At 42.4% G+C, this 19,071-nt stretch overlaps 1 protein-coding gene across 2 annotated transcripts; it reads right to left on the bottom strand.

The window, feature by feature from the left end:
* Nucleotides 1-1,178: 1,178 nt before the first annotated feature.
* On the bottom strand, nucleotides 1,179-17,407 carry slc12a9 (solute carrier family 12 member 9). Of its 2 annotated transcripts, XR_013790722.1 has the most exons (15): nucleotides 17,079-17,407; nucleotides 16,032-16,281; nucleotides 15,359-15,493; nucleotides 15,091-15,228; nucleotides 14,602-14,904; nucleotides 13,974-14,081; nucleotides 12,830-12,941; nucleotides 11,996-12,153; nucleotides 11,323-11,405; nucleotides 10,497-10,621; nucleotides 8,342-8,534; nucleotides 7,927-8,101; nucleotides 4,608-4,754; nucleotides 2,311-4,457; nucleotides 1,179-1,941 (listed from the first exon to the last, which is right to left on the bottom strand). XR_013790722.1 is itself a non-coding variant. In XM_079508848.1 (14 exons), the coding sequence occupies exons 2-14, from the start codon at nucleotides 16,240-16,242 to the stop codon at nucleotides 3,598-3,600; spliced, it is 2,748 nt and encodes a 915-aa protein (XP_079364974.1). In that variant the 5' UTR covers nucleotides 16,243-16,281; nucleotides 17,079-17,407; the 3' UTR covers nucleotides 1,179-3,597. The 2 variants fall into 2 exon arrangements, 1 of the variants encoding a protein (XP_079364974.1); XM_079508848.1 differs by having other exon boundaries at nucleotides 1,179-4,457.
* Between the last annotated feature and the right edge of the window lie 1,664 nt (nucleotides 17,408-19,071).

The following is a 19,071-nucleotide window of genomic DNA, read 5'->3' as shown; positions in this document are numbered from 1 at the left end:
CATTAAATCAAGCCATTACCCATGCATATTATCAGGCAATGGTATGGGATCAGGACCACGTACCTAACCCACAGATGCCACCAGAAACTAAAAATGGATGGGAGGCTGAGGGAGATCAACTGGTGCCAGTCACAACACGGGATACCCACGGCCCAGCCACCATTACCCAACTGATAAACTGATAAACTGATCACAGTGCATATCACATTGTTCTTGTCGATCTCAAAATTTGAACTGCTCTGAGATGTGCATGTGTAGGGCCGATGATTAGAGGTGTGTGGTAATGTAAACAAGGCACATCTGTTGGGGATTGACGATGACGAAGACCCTTCAATTAAATGTGTTTTCAAAACTTTCTGTAAATATTAGAATAAAAATCATGTGATAATTCTGTGACCATTTCTCATATTGTTCTTTATTTTATGAGGGATATATATATATATATATATATATATATATATATATAAAGCTAATAATGGAAAGGTTGCATATCCTAGTTATGGAAAGAGAATATTTTCTAGACATGCAAACAGATTTACTGTCTGTAAGATCACATTTATTAATTAACTTAAAGCAACGAAATATAGCTATTTCTGGTTTTGGTGTGATTATTACATAATTATTACATAGACAAAAGGTTGCATGATTTATTCATAGGATGATAATTATTCCTGGAGTTGTAAACATACACATGGAGTCTGTGAGAAGCTTTCAAAGTTGACTAAAAGTAAAACATGCAACAATTTGCTGATGTTCACCTCGTTTTCGCATAATTTATGGGAATTATGCTAATTAGGAAAGCTTGTATGACTTCACAATGGTAACAGATGCATTTCTGGACATCACAAACATGGACTCAGACTCTTAGATCACCTTTATAAGTTACCTAGAAGCAAAGTTATTGCCATTTCCGTTTTTGACAATTTATTAGCTAATTATGCTAATTAAACATGCTAAACCTGACATAAAAAATTGGAGACATGTTTTTTTGGCATTCTGGTAACCCCAAGAATCAAGATATACCTGTCTCCAAAAATTAACATTCCAAAATCACGGAAAGTGATAGGCTCCCCTACTATAAGGCTTGGCACCGTTAGTAGTACGATTAACTGTAGGAAAGGAGTTGGTGAATACATTTTAGTTATGGTTAGGTAGTATGCGTTTCAATGATGTTTAACTTGTCCAGTTAAGATTGGTTTATTAAAATATCATTCCCACCACTAAGGTTAACAGTCAGGCGGTCATTGCTAGAAGGCTGGATGTCCCAAAGTGCCAGACTGCCATGCAGTAGCGTGGCAAACATCAATTGTGTGCAGACTGCAGTCTTGCTAAATCCTAAGATGTATACTGCAGTTATCTCTGAGACTGCCTTAAAGCACAAAACAGTACAAATTGTCGCTGTCCGGGCAGAAACCAGCATTTAAAAATTAAACTAAGGTCAATTCTATTGAATATCCTTTACGTCTGTGTGTTGGTTAACCAGTTGAACCAATGAAAAGTATTCCCGCGCCCAGGCGGTGGCGTAACCGTCTGGGCACCCGACTGGTAATCCAGTCGCAGTGTGCCGCGGGTTCGACTCCCGAGCCCGACACGGCCTTTACTGCATGTCTTCCCCCATCTCTCTCCCGTTTCCTGTCAGCCTACTGTCTGTCCCTTCAAAAACCAATAAAAAGGCGTAAGCCGCAAAAAAATAATCTAAAAAAAAACAAAAACGTATTCCCGCGAATGTCCCGCCAATGACGTAGATTTACGTCAAATAGGTCTTTATAGTGGTTTATGATAGATCGTGGTCACATGCTACTTACATTAGCATTGGGTTGCTATAGGTGATGCAGTAAACAGAAAATGAACCGGCCATCTTGTTTGTCCAGGGCCGTCTACTCGTCTACCCGTCTTCTTTTCAAATGCCTTTATCTCGGATTCCTTTCCCAGATTGCACCCCTAGGGTCAAAACACGACAAAAACATTCGACGGCCCATTATAACCAAAGAACTAACGATCGGGACCACACAATGTCTTTTCCGGGTGAAAGTCAAGACTAGCATCTGTCACAACCATAGAGCTATAATATAATCTAGAGAACGGATTGAGGAGCCATAGAAGATGGTATAGTAACCCGAGTGGAATAGTAAGAGAATGGGGACACGCTTTGATCTTTGAGCCTATGGGCTATAGTTCCAAACATTGGAACTATCCCATTGAGATAGAATGAGCACTTCCGCATTCCAGTGTTACAATGAGAGTCAACGCTAGTGTCGTCACTCTCATACTATTCGTTGATGTGATTGGTTGGGGCTTCTGTCGTAGTACCTCTCGCGCTGTTCTTGTGGTACCTCTGTGGTACCTCTGTTCTTGTGGTACTTCTGTGGTACCTCTGCGTCAAGATTCATTCATAAATTTAGCCTGGGCCCAGCCCGCCTGCAGTACCAGGTTTTTGACCAGTAGGGAGACGGCTTGGTCACAACATGCATCACATGTCTACATCCGATTCCGGCTTTTCCGGCGTGGGAAACTTCAAAATAAGGGGATTACAGACAATTCTGTCAGAGAGAATTATGGAATTAATACTGTAGCTGGCAGGCAGTGAATGTGAAGTATTAAAAGTGCTTCTGACAAAACGAGCTAACTCCAATGGACCCTGAAACTGTCTGCTAAAGCAACTCCACCACCTCTCCCTCTCTCATGCACGTAATTGATACTCTAAAGTTACACTACCAACTTTGATGATGTTTTCTTAATTTCGTGAAAATAACTATATTTAATTTCCTCAAAAATGAACATTTTGGAGTTAGCTGGTTTCTGCCCGACATCAGAGGTATAACACATACACCCGAAACAAATATTTGGTATTCTAACTTGAAGCACAAAACACATACACCCACAAATAGTTGGTATTCTACCAAACAGGTGTTCTGTACAAAACTGAGTAAGAACAGTTCCCTGTGCAGTGTATAGAAAACAGATAGGCCTACATGTAAATACATTCAACATAAAAAGAAAATGTCAAATTACTGTACAGAAAATACAGGAACAGAAAACTATTAAAAATGAAACATTCGGATCTGGCAAGCTGCAATGATGCCAGAATTGAGGAAAACACTGATTAGATAAAAAAAAAATAACTTAACACAGTACCAGTCACAAAACTCAAAAGTTTAAATGAAATCCCTTTTCTAACACAAAATGCACAAATCTATACATAAATGTCCCGCTAGTCCTGCATACTGTAAGTGCATATGAGTGATCAATATTTGTATATTTTGAGTGAAGAGACAGCTGTTTAGGCTAACACGGGCATACAGAAATATTCCATATACATGAATTACCACCAGACATTGCCAACATACAGCACATTAATGTGCTTGACTGCGCTTTTTCCCTATTCTTACTGTAATGTACGTTCAGGCTGTGTGAGATATTAGTACTACTGCATACTTATTTATAAATCTATTTCATTAATCATTTCCCAATGAACCAAAAAGCATACCTGTACATAGTATGCTATAATTGGATGGTTCTGCAAATATATTATCTATCCGTAGCATAAAAAAAAGAAAGAAAATAAATCAGTAACAACGGCCAGAAACAGCACTATGTTCAAAGTTCAGTGCATGTGACTCGGGTGACACCGTGAATCAGGAGCGTGGGGCCTAAACTGTGGGTCAGTGCTTCCAACTGAGCCAAGTACTGCTGCGACCGTGTGGAGTGAGCAGGGGGCCGAGGCAGGTACAGGAAGCGGACGGCGGCCTGAGAGCTGTGCTCCATTAGCAGAGAGTTCACCGCAGAGAGGAACTCTTCAGAGAGAGCTTGGCTGGGCGTTGTGGTGGAGCCCTCTTCCCCGGCCTGACCACCCGGTCTCACTCCGTAGTGCTGCACCGCGGCGTCCCATGGGACGATCTTTATCGAGGCTCTAATCCGAAGCTTCCGTAAAAGCTCACGAAAGGTCTCCTCGTCGACCACCCAGCCCTGGTCGCTGGAGTCGCTCTCCACGTTGAGAAAGATCCTCATCCTCGCGTGGCGCCATCGGCTGGACATGTTCAGCACGCACGCCATCTGGAGAAGGAACAGACTGCATACGTCCACGCAGTCGCGGCTCCCCGGCTGTAGCAGGTTCAGCGGCCAAACGTCGATGGTTCTGTCCGTCCCGTCGACCTTGCTGTCCCTGCCCTCGCCCTCCAGCTGAAAGAAGTAACGGCCCAGGCATACATTTTTGCTCATCTTGATGGCATCGGATATGATTCCCACGTACTCCTCTGGAGTTAGCCAACGAGGGCTCTCCACGTGCCGGACGGGGGCGAAATGAGCCTGCAACGAAGGCAGGTCAACCCCAAAATTGTAGTCCCCGTCACTTCCCGTTCCCACTGATGAGTCGCAAAATTCAGTATCTTGTAAAAAGTAGTCTTCGGGAGTGCAGTTATCATAGAAACCCAAGACAAGGGTGTTGGGCTTCATTCCACCTGGCAAGGATGAAGCAGAAATAATCACATGATAATAAAGAAAGTGATATGGTTTATTCCTCTTGGTCTCGACAGTGCTGGAGGTGCAGCACATATAGGAGTACAGGCATTGGAGTACACAGTAAAGCATGAGAGAATCCATGTGCTCACCCAGGCCTGTGATGCGCAGCAGATGTTGTGTTCCCTGCCTGACAGAGAGAGAAAGAGTCAGGTCCACAAAGGCCTTCACTCCCAGTTTATCTACTAGAGTCAGCCAGAAGTTATACTGCTGCTGGACTGGGTCTGATGGCAGGGTGTCTGGAACACAGTAAAGGAGGACAGTAAAGGACAGTAAAGGACTGGACTGGGTCTGATGGCAGGGTGTCTGGAACACAGTAAAGGACAGTAAAGGACAGTAAAGGACTGGACTGGGTCTGATGGCAGGGTGTCTGGAACACAGTAAAGGACAGTAAAGGACTGGACTGGGTCTGATGGCAGGGTGTCTGGAACACAGTAAAGGACAGTAAAGGACAGTAAAGGACTGGACTGGGTCTGATGGCAGGGTGTCTGGAACACAGTAAAGGACAGTAAAGGACTGGACTGGGTCTGATGGCAGGGTGTCTGGAACACAGTAAAGGACTGGACTGGGTCTGATGGCAGGGTGTCTGGAACACAGTAAAGGACAGTAAAGGACTGGACTGGGTCTGATGGAAGGGTGTCTGGAACACAGTAAAGGACAGTAAAGGACTGGACTGGGTCTGATGGCAGGGTGTCTGGAACACAGTAAAGGACAGTAAAGGACTGGACTGGGTCTGATGGAAGGGTGTCTGGAACACAGTAAAGGACAGTAAAGGACTGGACTGGGTCTGATGGAAGGGTGTCTGGAACACAGTAAAGGACAGTAAAGGACTGGACTGGGTCTGATGGCAGGGTGTCTGGAACACAGTAAAGGACAGTAAAGGACAGTAAAGGACTGGACTGGGTCTGATGGCAGGGTGTCTGGAACACAGTAAAGGACAGTAAAGGACTGGACTGGGTCTGATGGCAGGGTGTCTGGAACACAGTAAAGGACAGTAAAGGACTGGACTGGGTCTGATGGCAGGGTGTCTGGAACACAGTAAAGGGAGGCAGATTGCTTACACTGTATAAACCAGTGTACTAAAAACGCAAACATTTTCTTGTCAAGGATGCCCAAATTGATATATATTATTTTATCTTACAATTTACAATTTAGGCATTTAGCAGACGCTCTTAATCCAGAGCGACTTACATTAAGCAATAACAAAAGCATGGCATACATCACATATATAAAAAGTAGTTATCATGAATCATGCGTAGACTAAGAACGTAACAGTGGAGTATCTATGTAAACTATACATACTATACTATATAATATATTATACATGTGTACTATAAAGTTCTATGACTACATAAAGTGCAATTCTAGAGCTGTCTACGTAACAAGCTATAAGTCTGTTTAAAATACTATCTAAGTCTACATAATGTGCTATCTAAGGGGCTAGGCTAGGGCAAGTGCTACGGGCCATGGTGGAGTCTGAAGAGGTGGGTTTTCAGACTACGGCGGAAGATTGGGAGTGAGGCTGCAGTTCTGACTGTGATGGGAAGTGCATTCCATAGTTTTGGAGCCAGAAGGGAGAAGAGTTTGTGCCATGGATCCCCATACGAGAAGATTTGAGTTAAAAATTCCACCTTTCTTTTAAACTAATGAATAGCCACAGCTTTAGTAATTGCTAAATAAATAGATCAGCTATTTTCTAATATCCTAAGTATAAGATAGGGACCCCTGGAACGGCTGCGGCTCCTTGAACCACTTTGAAAACCATTGAATGACATTACATAAACAATAAAAGAAAAACATAAACTACCAGTTTGGATTTGATGTGCAAATATTGTTTGGTACAAGGAGACGAAAAAGACACTGAATATGTTGCAAGTTGGCTAAACTAAACTATTAATGCAGAGGTCTCACAGAAGGTTGAAGAAAGCCAATATAGCAGCTCTACAAGTGCACAGTGCGCTGTACTGTGGCACGCCGTCTGTGATCTTGTAGATCTGCTAACTAAGTACAACTCATTTATACATTAGCAGTGGTATTTGGTAGGTGGACGAAATGTAACCTTCCAGTAAAAACAGAGGGCTGGCTCTGTTAACATTGAACTGTCACAATGTTACATGCTTCTTATACATTGCTTTGTCACCACCGTGTGGAGATGTGAGGCCAAAGCAGACAGCACAGAACAGTTCATGTTTTGCATGGCATTACTATTGGGCGGGAACCCTAGCATTATGTTGTGCTTTAGCTATTGAAAAATAGCAGATCTACAAGCTCATAGCTTGTAGATCAGCTTGTAGGTCTGCTATTTTTGAAAAATCTTGAAAATGTGATGCAAATATTTGAATATATATTCTTTTAGAGCGAACGTTTTTATCTCAAATCTTTGCTTCTGGAGGGTCCCTGAAACAACATATTTTAAGATGGGGAGGCCAAATACATACATAATTCTACGGGTCCTTTACATGAAGTAGTATGAGAACCCCTGATATAGAAACATAGTAGAATTTGAGCTCAGGTCTAAATGGGTTAACCCATTGAGACCTGGAACGCATCCATGTCACGTTAGCGTTTAACCACATTAACCATTAACCCATTTTGGGGCGGGAACCCCTTTTGGTGTTTTAAACATTGTTATAATTTAGCTATTGAAAAATAGCAGATCTACAAGCTCATAGCGCGCCACCGAGTGGCGCGCTATGAACTTGTAGGTCTGCTATTTTTGAAAAATCGTTAAAATGTGCCTCAAATCTTTCCGAAAATTGTCATGATTTAGAAAAAATAAAAATAAATTTCGACGTCAGGCCTGAATGGGTTAAACCCCATATAAGTAACGGGAGTCCCTCAGGACTCAATACAAATAGGCGATCGACAAGCGCTTACGACGACGCAACATGTCACATTATGAGCTTGCCGATCTGCAATTTTCAGTGGAAGCTTTCCCCACAATACCAAGGCTGCATGGCTTGTAGCAATAGAAGCTTTCCCCACAATACCAAGGCTGCATGGCTTGTAGCAATAGATTAGATTTGACAGCAAATCAAAAAAGACCTTGAACAAATCAGGAAAAGAAAGATCCATGTTAACAGAGTATAATAATACCCCCCTAAACACAGTGTATGTGCTTAACCTATGCAAATTTAAAGCTTTCTTGTGTGACCCAAGAGACATTCAACACCAACACGCCGGTCATCACACTTGGACTAAATATTAAAAAAAGAAAGAAAAAAAAGGTGTTTCAAATGGACATTCAGAAATACAAATAAATAAATAAAATTCTAAACCGATAGCAGATGGCCATTTTGCGCCTTACAGGCCATTGCAATCACACATGAATGGCTCACAGATAAGAATCACAACAAAGCATTATTGGCTAGATATTGCCTAAGGGGGGGGGGACCGTTTTCCAAACATTACCCAGATCCCCCAGCTGGACGTGGCCCAACACGAACAGCCCTCCCTTCTTCAGCTGGTTGACAAAGTGGATGAGCTGGCAGGACGAGCGGGGGTTGGCCACCATTAACAGGACCTGTGGCCTCCAGAACTTCACGTGGTCTTTTCTCACATCCAGCATCAAGAGATATTTACGCACCTGGACAACAGATGGAGGGAAGAAAGGATGAAATGAGTTGCATTTATAATGTAATTAAACTATAAACCAATATAATAAACCCTATGAACTATAAAAACTCATAAAATGGAGTGTGTGTGTGTGTGTGTGTGTGTGTGTGTGTGTGTGTGTGTGTGTGTCCGATCCTCCGAGTTTACTCAGAGAGTGTAAAACAGTGTTTATATTGACACTTTCAGTTAACGTTTAGGATTGACTGTATACTTGGTGGAAAATGAGGGCCTGGCTGATGTAACCCCAGCTGCTGGTGGGAACTCTGTAGTGAAGGAACAGAAGCAACAGCAGCAGGAGGACGATGCTGGCCGAGGAGTAGACGGGGTTAATCACAAACATCATGACCAAGCAGCTGACGATGCCCAACAAACAGGTGTGCCAGGAGAACACTTGGAAGGTGGGTCTGTGCAAAAGAAAAGACAGCGACGAACAGTGGTACATTTATACATGCTTCGTCGACACTTAAACCCAGGTAGAACTGAGAGCAGATTCTACAAATCTCTTCTAAATCATGACAGTTTTCTGAAAAACCTATGTTTCTATATCAGTGGTGCTCAACCTTTTTCATGTCAAGGATCCCCAGAATTATCTGCATTTGGCTGCGGACCCCCATCTGAAAATATGTTGTTTCAGGGCCCCCCCCCCCAGAAGCAAATATTTCAGTTAAAAACGTTCGCTCTGAAAGAATATATATATATTCAAAGATTTGCGCCACATTTTCACGATATTTCAAAAATAGCAGATCTACAAGCTCGTAGGAGCTTACTTGTAGATGTGCAATTTTTCAACAGCTAAAGTTTATGGAGAGAAGGCTTGCGCACAGCCGGTAGACAATTTGGAGCACTGTGCGATGGTGACGAGGCATACAACGTAGAAGAAAGGAGGGACACCCGCACACCGCCACTTGCAACGTTTCGGTCTTGCAACCTTCTTCAGGCTAAAGTTTAAAATTAAGGCGAGACCGATGCGGCCTCAGGTCTAAATGGGTTAAACCCTCTACATGTAAAGTGGACATGAGTTGCCTCCATACTTGGTGCTCCCCTCTACACCCAAATCTTGTTGGAACGCGTTGCGAGCTTGTAGATCTGCTATTTTTGCCTAATGTTCCCTCCACAATATGGATGCTGGAGTTTCAAGTGGTTAAGTTGAAAATGTATCTTTTCATGACGTAGTTGTAGACTTCTAGACTCAAGAACAGGGTGGTGACTGTATGCGTACAGTTAGTATGTGTATGTCTGTCCCCTCAAAAGTAGACCAGTCACAGCCGGAACCTGTTAAGAGTGTGAAAATTGGGTCGCAGTTTAAAATCTATAGTATACATGTAACATTTTTTGTAGAATGACTTTTAGTTGCACCAACATAGTCTTTTTAAAATGGCGGAGCAACACGGTTAGGTGACAAAGCCTAAAGCCCTAACCACACCAAAAAGTCGAGGCGGTTTTAGCCTTGTCGCTGCGGTGTGATATGGCTTGTTGCACGTTGACCCACGTTGACCCTAGAGGGTCAGCGTGGAATTCAATGGCCCAAACCACACCAAAGGGTCGAGGCGGTTTTAGCGTTAACTCCTTGCAACCGTTTGGACCCAAGGAGTTGCATGGTGAGGTTAGGGCTTTAAGGATGCTGAATAGCCATTGATTTGGATGCACAGAATTCCATGGCACTCCTCGAGGCTGATTTTAAAGCTGCAATCTAGGATTTTTTTAATGAACTCTACTCTACTCTTATATTGAATTTAGACCATGTTGTCAGGTAGGTAGGATACCTACACATAGTAATGCCTGAAGCTCATAAGTTCAATATCTCCCATGGCCAAGCAGGAATCCAATACGTTTCATTCATGTCGTACCCTGGATTCACATACTCACTCATATCAATTTTGTGATGATTTGAATTTTGTTGTTATTTTTCATGTCATGAGTATTAATTGAATAACCAGGACCTGGATGGAAACAAGAACGCAAGGTTTTTTTTCCCCCGGTCCTTTTAGACTAAGTGTTTGACTGTACTCTGTACTAGTCCGTTTACATTTCTGACTTATAAAGTAATCAATCAATCAATGTTGGTGGGTATGGAATTTAAGTTCCCCATTACGGCTTTTCGCGCACAAAACGCACGCGTTTACCCCCGCGCGTGCGTTAAATTTAGGTCCAGTCCTATTTTAAAAAACGCACGCGCGGGCCGCGCGTTTAGGGTAAACGCGCGAGAAAAGCCTGGTGTAGCTTGGCCGTTACTTTAACCAAGAAAGCATAATTCCACTTCCCCATTACTTTAACCAAGATAGCAGAATCGCACTTCCCCATTACATTATACAAGACAGCAGGTCTTTATTCATTCGTTAAGAAAGTAGTCTTTGTTAATTCATTACCTGAAGTTTGGTGCAGATGCCCACTCGAGTGCCAGACACGCCAGGTCAACAGCAGCATAGGCAAGCAAGTAGAAAACGGTAACCAGTCCAGCTATAGCATTGAGCTGGCCAGCAAACACCACACACTGTAACAGAGACAATAACCAAAAACACATACAGTTGGGTGCCACCGATATTGTCCCTTATCATTTGACCCATTTAGGCCTGACCTCAAAATTTAAAAAAATCCTTCTAAATCCTCTGTTTTCTGAAATAAATATTTTCACGATTTTTCAAAAATAGCAGACCTACAAGCTCGTAGCGTGGCGCGCTATGAGCTTGTAGATCTGCTAAATTATAACATAATGTTTAAAACACCAAAAGGGGTTCCCGCCCAAAATGGGTTAACTGTCCTTTTGCGCAGATCACGCAAACCTCAGCAAAAAGAAAAGGACAATATCGATGGCCTCCAACTGTAATCGAATCCCTTTTGTAATGCTAAATAATTGAAAACATGTTTCTGCACAGTTCCAACGGTTCTCCTTACCTGCACCATACCCCATGTGTACAGTTCCAACGGTTCTCCTTACCTGCACCATACCCCATGTGTACAGTTCCAACGGTTCTCCTTACCTGCACCATACCCCATGTGTACAGTTCCAACGGTTCTCCTTACCTGCACCATGCCCCATGTGTACAGTTCCAACGGTTCTCCTTACCTGCACCATACCCCATGTGTACAGTTCCAACGGTTCTCCTTACCTGCACCATGCCCCATGTGTACAGTTCCATGGTTCTCCTTACCTGCACCATACCCCATGTGTACAGTTCCAACGGTTCTCCTTACCTGCACCATGCCCCATGTGTACAGCACGGCCACCCACGGATTTCCTGAGTTCGATTTGATGGCAGCAGGGGCTAATGGCAAACCTGTGACGAAAGCAAGGATTTCCCTTTAAAATAATGTATCGTTACGAGGGAGGAGAAAATATCTAATAAATGGCTACCTCAATCGTTACCAATCGTTATGTTGGGCTAGACGAAGAAGATCGAATCTGCCAAATGTGTGATCTCAATGAAATAGAGAATGAGTGTCACTTTGTGTTGTACTGTCCTTTTTATGGTGCGGTGAGAGAAGTGTTGTTTAATAATATAAACTATGTTAATATGATGGATATGAATGATGCACAACTTAATAACCGTTTATTTGAAAAATACTTATTTAAATTGGCAAATTATCTAGAGAAAGCATGGGACCTGAGGAAAAAGGCCATGTACAGCCAGTAAGAAATACGTATGCTAGTTACGGTGTTTTGTTTTATGTTTTGTTTTGTTTCGATTTATTGTATTTGTATTTATGTTGTATGCGATCAGTAGCATGCGATCAGCAGTATAAGTAAAGAACTATAAGTGTATAACTGTTTATTGTAACTTGTGTGAAAAGGTGTCATATAATCCCATGAGGGATGGGCCACAAGGTGGCATGACACTTAAATAAATAAAATCATTCATTCATTCACCAAAGAGATGATCCAACGCCAGAGCGTGGAGGATACGTGACGCCCCGATCATGGAGCACATGGCAGCCGACAAGGAGGCACAGTAAACCCCAATGGTGACAAACGGTGACCATACGCTGATCCTCTGGAAGAACCCGTAGTCCTGAGTTAAAAGGCCCCTTTGAAAGAAAGGAGGGAAAAAAACAGATTTGTGACCAGGTCTAGCAAAATGGTCCTCATCTCGCCTATAATGAAAAGGCAGAAAATCTAAAATAAACTCGATTTTTTTTTTGTGATTTTCGTTTTATTTTCATATTAACACAGTTTGAATGTTGAAGAAGGTTTTCATTCCAACAGATTATTGATTTGGGAAAATTAAATGTATGCATTTATAAGTCAAAGTAGGCTAGCCAGCTCTAGGTGTTGAAATGTTGTGAACATTCAAAGGGGATTTTCTCAGCTTTGGGTAAAACGGCACAATCATTTTAAAATGGTCATATCTCCTTCAAATATTTTCCAATTTCATTGAACGATACATCATATGAAAGCTTACATTCTGTACTTTAATAATCTGTAAAAAAGCTGAAAAATTACTCTGGTCGAGATGAGGGCCTATTTGCCAGACCCGGTCACATTTGTGTAGAATATTAATAATAATAATAAACTTAATTGATATAGCACCTTTCATGACATATCATGTGTATCATGATAAATGATGTTTATCATGCACTAACACTAAAACATTCCAGGGGACTAAAATGTGACTAAAGCTAAATGAAAACTATTCAAGAGACTATGACAAAAAACTACAATCCAAAATTTGCTGTCAAAATCAACACTGCTGTGCTTTCAGACCTGTCACAGATGGAGCTGACGAGGATGAAGAGCAGAGCATAGACGGTGAAGGTGTAGAACACTGCTATGATGGTGCCTTTAGGAATGGAAACACTAGGGGTCCTCAGTTCCCCTTCAGAGACACGGAAATAAGACATATCAGGGTGTGTTTAGCTCGTTTGTTGTGAATGAAATTATTTTAGCTTTACATTTTAGATTTTGCATTATTATGTTTCCTTTTAACAGAACACAGAATATTTGTGAATTAGCTAAGCTTATCATTTCATAACAATCGAATAGTATCGATAGCAGAAAAGCAGTTATTCTCTGCTAGCAACAGGTGTAGACAGGTTGGCACAAGATGACTCTTGCAGTGAAATCAATACAGCTACAACCTAAAGAGACAACATCTCAACCTTACAGAGTAAAGTCTGATATTTATACTTGAGGGATATTTCACTTTAACATTTTTTTTTTTTGGGGGGAGGGGGGGGGGTAATTTTATCATCAGGAGCAGCACCCCAGACAGTTTTTGAGTTGCTTGATTCACTATTTAGTATTTATATATTGGATATTCCTTTTATCAGACACGCCCGCTTCCTGTACAATTTAAACTTTTATTTTATTTGTATTTTAACCAGATTAATCGAAAACACCCGTCCTTGGTTCTGATCACTCATACTGCTAATTACGCACTTATTTATCTCCCCCACCCCAAAAAGAAAAGATTCGCCATTCAATGTTGCACATTGAAAATATCTGATCTACAAGCTAGATTAATGCATTCATTCATCATTTTACTGCACAAAGTTTAAAGGGGCATTCCACTCATTTTCAACATTTTACTATGTCATTAATATACCTTAGAGCTGTTGTGTGGAAATAATAAAAAAGTCCCCCCCATTCTGTGTTTGCTAGAACTAGAGGTCTGAAAAAAATCATTAACATGGTGAAACACATCTTGATGATGTCATCAAGATGTGTTTCACCATGTTAATGATTTTTTCCATAATTACAGTTCTAGGAAACACAGAATGGGGGGACTTTTTTTATTATTTCCACACAACAGCTCTAAGGTATATTAATGACATAGTAAAATGTTGAAAATGGGTGGTTTTCCCCTTTAAGTACAACCAAGTAGATCAGGGTTAATGAGAGTTTCAACCTGACATATTGGCCCCGGCCATGATTCCAGTGCAGCTGGTGAACATGACGGCGAACACAGTGGCGAATGACATGACCGTGTTGGTACTGTAGTCCATAGAGTACTCAGCTGTGGAGAGAAACGATGAAGTTAGTCTGAGCCTAGGCTTGTATTGATCGTCCTAAATTTATAAGCGCGTAAACATGTAAATTAACGGTTAACCCATTAAAACCAAACCGGTAAAGCATCTGTGTCATTTTAGATTTGTGCATTGGCTATTAAAAAAATAACAGAAATGCAAGATCACAGCAAGATCACAGCTTCACAGCTTCAAGATTGTACATCTGCTATTTTTGTATTTTTAAAAAAATGACTGAAGTGAGTGGTGCTATACTGTACTTGTGCTGTACTGTACTGTACTGTACTAGCCCTCCTCCCTGGCCTGTGTGTGTCTGTCTGTGTCTTAGGCTGTGCAACAGTGAAACGCTATTTTCGTGCTCGGACACAGCCAGGGACAGACCCAGGCAGGGACACAGCCCACACACATAGCTTTCTATAGGAGAGGTTGCACCACTCAATAATAATAATAATAACATTAGGTCTTAATGTTAATATCTGCACACCAACCCAAATGTCACCAGGTACTCACGGCCTAGGTTTTTCCTCAGAGTGGAAACACTGAAGCCGGTGTAGCTCACATTGTAATGGTGGGTCTGGTTGCCCGGTCCCATGTGGGTGATGACGAAGTCCATGTGGCCGACCGCCAGGGGACTGATGAAGATAGTCAGCACGCTGATGGTGACAACCACCAGGATGAACAGGGCTGTGCGGGAGAATATGTGCGCCCCCACCAGGCACACCAGCAGACAGAGCTGCAGGATGACAGAGGCGTATAGCACCGTGTACCAGTATCCCTGGGGGAGAACACGTACCCCCTCTGACACAGACGACTCTAGAGTAGAGGAAAAGGGCCGTGGAAACCAAACTATTATACTGTAATATTAACTACTATTAAATTATTATGTAGATGGTGGAGCTGAACACTCTTGGGTTATGGGAGAAAAGAAGAAAAAAGATTTGAGGTTCAAAAAGAAGGTGATAATCGACAGTCAATGGAATTACATGTTTCACGACTTACCGGGATCCACACCAAAAGTGTCAAGTATGGCCTCCACAAGACCGAGTACATAGACTCCACATGCACACACTTTGGCCAAGAAGAACATCAAACCGATGCTTCCACCAAACTCGGGACCCAATGACCGACTGATCATAACTGATGAAGATTTGTTAAGGGACATGAGTCAATAAGGGACTACAAGAGAATACATGATCTGTTCCAATTGCATCACCACCATAGTCATATGATAATGACTCATATCGTAGTGCTCTCTAAGGAAGGATACAGTAGGCTCCGCCTCCTTGCACAGCACCATTAGTTGAAATAGCGCAGATGGACAGTATCGTGAGAGAAACAATGGTGTAGGCGACGAGCAGCATTAAAAGGCCCTGGAGAAGGCCTGCGTGACCGACTACAAACCCTAGAAGAGAGAGATTGTGTAAGGACTTGTCTCAGAGCATAATAACACTGTTGTTGTTGTTTTTTCAGATAGACATAATACTTTTGCCAGTGGATCAACCCAGTATTTGCATATTTATAAAAGGTCCTTTAATTAAGTGGTTTTCAATCTTTTTCCATGTCAAGGACCACCCACATCAATGTGTATTTGGCCACGGACAGACCAGACCCCCATCTGAAAATATTTGTGCCAGGAAGTCCCATACAATATTTGGGGGTCTTTCAAATTATATTCAAACATTTTCACATTTAAAAAAAAAATATATATATATTTTTCCCCACATGTAGATTGATTTTAATTAATTAATGTATCTGGGGGACCCTGCTGGAACCCCCTCAAGGACCCCTGGGGTCCCTGGACTCTAGGACCCTGCTGGAACCCCCTCAAGGACCCCTGGGGTCCCTGGACTCTAGGACCCTGCTGGAACCCCCTCAAGGACCCCTGGGGTCCCTGGACTCTACTTCGAGAACCACTGCTTTAAGGTTCCTTACTTACTCACCAGTTCTCAGAAAGAGTACAATGCTGAACATGGACAGAATGGTCGGGACCATCACCCCAAAGAAGGTGTTCAGTTTGCGGGGTCCTTCGGCTGGAGTCTGAGTCCCAGACCCCGACTCAGGGGTTGCCTCGGACCCCATGCCGCAAACTACAGGGCATGGGGTCAGACCACACACCCCAGCCGAAAGCAGGGGTGTGTGTTCGTTTGACATAGTGAGTCGGAGACGGTCACTTCTTGATTCTCCTTTGACCTGTGAAAGGGAACCAGACAGTGAGGAACTTAGGGCTCAAACATAAAATAATGTAGCCTATCAGACTTTTCAACAGATGACAGCCTCTCTGGGACTGGGATAATAAGGCATTTGATTGATTGATTGAAGTATTTATTAACAGTTTGCAGAATTACAGTACAATTCAAGCACAACTCAATAAAAAAAACTGTTAACTGTGAGTGGACGACCCAATAAAGCACTACACTTGTTTACAAGAGGGTCCACCTTGTTCAATTCATCAATTTCACAATATGCATGTAGTAGCACATTCTCTCATCTGTCTTACTTATCAGAGTTTAATAATGTTTGTTTTTGAACTGATGGAATCTGGAGGATCTGACTGAGAGTCCAGACCCTAGTTGTATTTGAACACCATGCACTATAGCAGCACCCACCACACCACCACGTCACGTGTTGGGTGGAGCGAATACAAAAAAACTTTGCGTCAGCGGGCAGCAGCGGCTATACCTACGTATAAAAACAAGGATGATGGCGATATTAAAAAGCCTGGCAAATAATAGGTGGCACCACACAAAAATAACATACATTTGTATAATAGTGCCACACACCACACGCCTATAAAAGTCGTAATGTTGTTTTGTTCTAGGGATGAGCGCTATTCTGAAAAGCCCGGGTGACATTACACTATTAAAAGTGCTCTCTTCTTGCATGCAGATATCATTATTAAATGAAACATTGAAGCATGACGCATCATTATTATTATACCTCAAAGCAGCAGCTCTGACTTCACACTGTCTGACAACAACTGAACTCACCCGAACCTCCTCAGCTTCTCAATGCTCTGCATCCACTTCCGCCTCACCAAAAGAAAACTCTCTCAACGTCGACTATAGCTGCAGGCAGACAGACCGTCCAAATAAATAATATTGTTGTCATTAATGTATGTGTGATCCGAGTATGATCTAAGTAAAGATCTCCAGCAGAAGCGCGCAACATGGTATGGTAGAGTTAATGCATACGGAGGGAAGGAAGGGGGCACCGATGCTGTCTACCCCAATAACATTACACAGACTGTCTGACTGTACATGACGAGCCTCCTCTACTTGGCTATTATTTGTTCAAAGGATGTCACGGGAGGCCAGTGTCTTCGTTCATGTGACTCTCTCTGCCAAAAATGGGAGGGGGCGATTTGTAACGCGCCGTGCGATGGTGTCGCGGCATGCCTATAAAAGAGACGATCTACAAGCTCACAGCGCGTTAAGTTCGCCGCGCACTGTGAGCCTGTAGATCGACTCTTTTAATAGCACACAGACATGTTGACGAGCGAAGGTGTAGCTAAACATTAACACGCCCCCTGTAGACCACACTACCAGAAGTTTACTTTCAGCACATTTCTTTTAAACAATATATTTATTGACGTTTTTTTTTAACAATTATATAAAACATTACGGTTATAGCTCTCTCGTTAATAAAAACACAAACAGATAGCCTACGCAGATACAATAACAAAACAAACTAGAAAAAGTGCCCTTCTGGGCACAGGTCTCATCCAGGAGGATAGGACTGCGTGAGATGTTTGGCAAAATGTTTAGGAGTAATATATTATAAACATGTTTTTTTGTTTGTTAGTTTTTTGCAACAATTTTCTTCATTTTGTTGAGGAAATGCAGAGCCAGATCATGCATGAGGATATAATTTTGGATGAGCAGGACATGTGCAGCATTTTGAACGAAACGGGCCACTCCTGAAAATTTTGGAAGGCAATCTTAGCCAATCAGTGTAGAATCTGAGAAATCCAACAGACTCGTCTTGATCACATGACTACAGAGATCATGTGTACCGATTTGCGTGAGATTTGGATGAAATCTGTGCGACTAACATAAGCAATATGTTTTGCAGAAATCGGCCTCATGGTGGCGCTATAACCGGCAGATGTGGAGGGATGCAGGGACAATGTTTTTCCATGGCCTCTAGGGAGTGCGCATACATAAGTTGTATACAGATCATGCAGTATAGCTAAAAACAGGAATTGGCCTGTTATAGCGCCACCGTGAGGCTGATTTGGGAAAAAATGAGGCATGTCGTCCTCGGCTGAGTGGAAATGTGCGTGTCTAATTTCACGGAAATTGCACACCGTTTGTGATTTGTGGCATTTTGTTCGAAACGGACCAATCATGTGAGCTTTGGAAGCCAATCTTAGCCAATCAGGATGGAAGATGGGAAATGGTGCAGATCCGTGTTGATCACATGACTATGGAGATAATGTATACCGAATTGTTTGATGTATGGATAAAATGTGTACGAGTAATCTACAGAAATGTGTTTTGTCTAAATCGGCCTCATGGTGGCGCTATAACAGGCCGTTGAGGAATATTTAGGGCAGAGGTTCGTCGTTGGCATCCAGGGAGTGTGTGTGCAAACTTTGGCATGGATCGGGCCAACGGTGGCGGAGATTAGCTGGTAACGGACGGAAGGAAGGATGGATGCACACACACACACACACACACACACACACACACACACACACACACACACACACACACACACACACACACGGACGGAGTGCAAAACATACTCTCTCCCCATGCCTTCGGCCTGGTGGAGACAACAACAAAAAGACAATCATAACAAACACAACTCAACAATCAAAAACAAAAGGGAAAACAAATAAAACAGATATATGGTCCCCATTTTCCTCCCCACATTACTGTGAATTATCTAATACAGGTCCTAATGGATTGCATTTCATAAAATGTATTATTTATTATTATGGGTCCATTTGGTTTCGAGATCACACTGGAACATGTC

The sequence above is a fragment of the Electrona antarctica genome (genome assembly GCF_951216825.1).
Source record: "Electrona antarctica genome assembly, chromosome: 8".
NCBI lineage: Eukaryota > Metazoa > Chordata > Actinopteri > Myctophiformes > Myctophidae > Electrona > Electrona antarctica.
The sequence above is the reverse complement of the archived record's forward strand: the minus strand, read 5'-3'. Positions and strand labels throughout refer to the sequence as shown.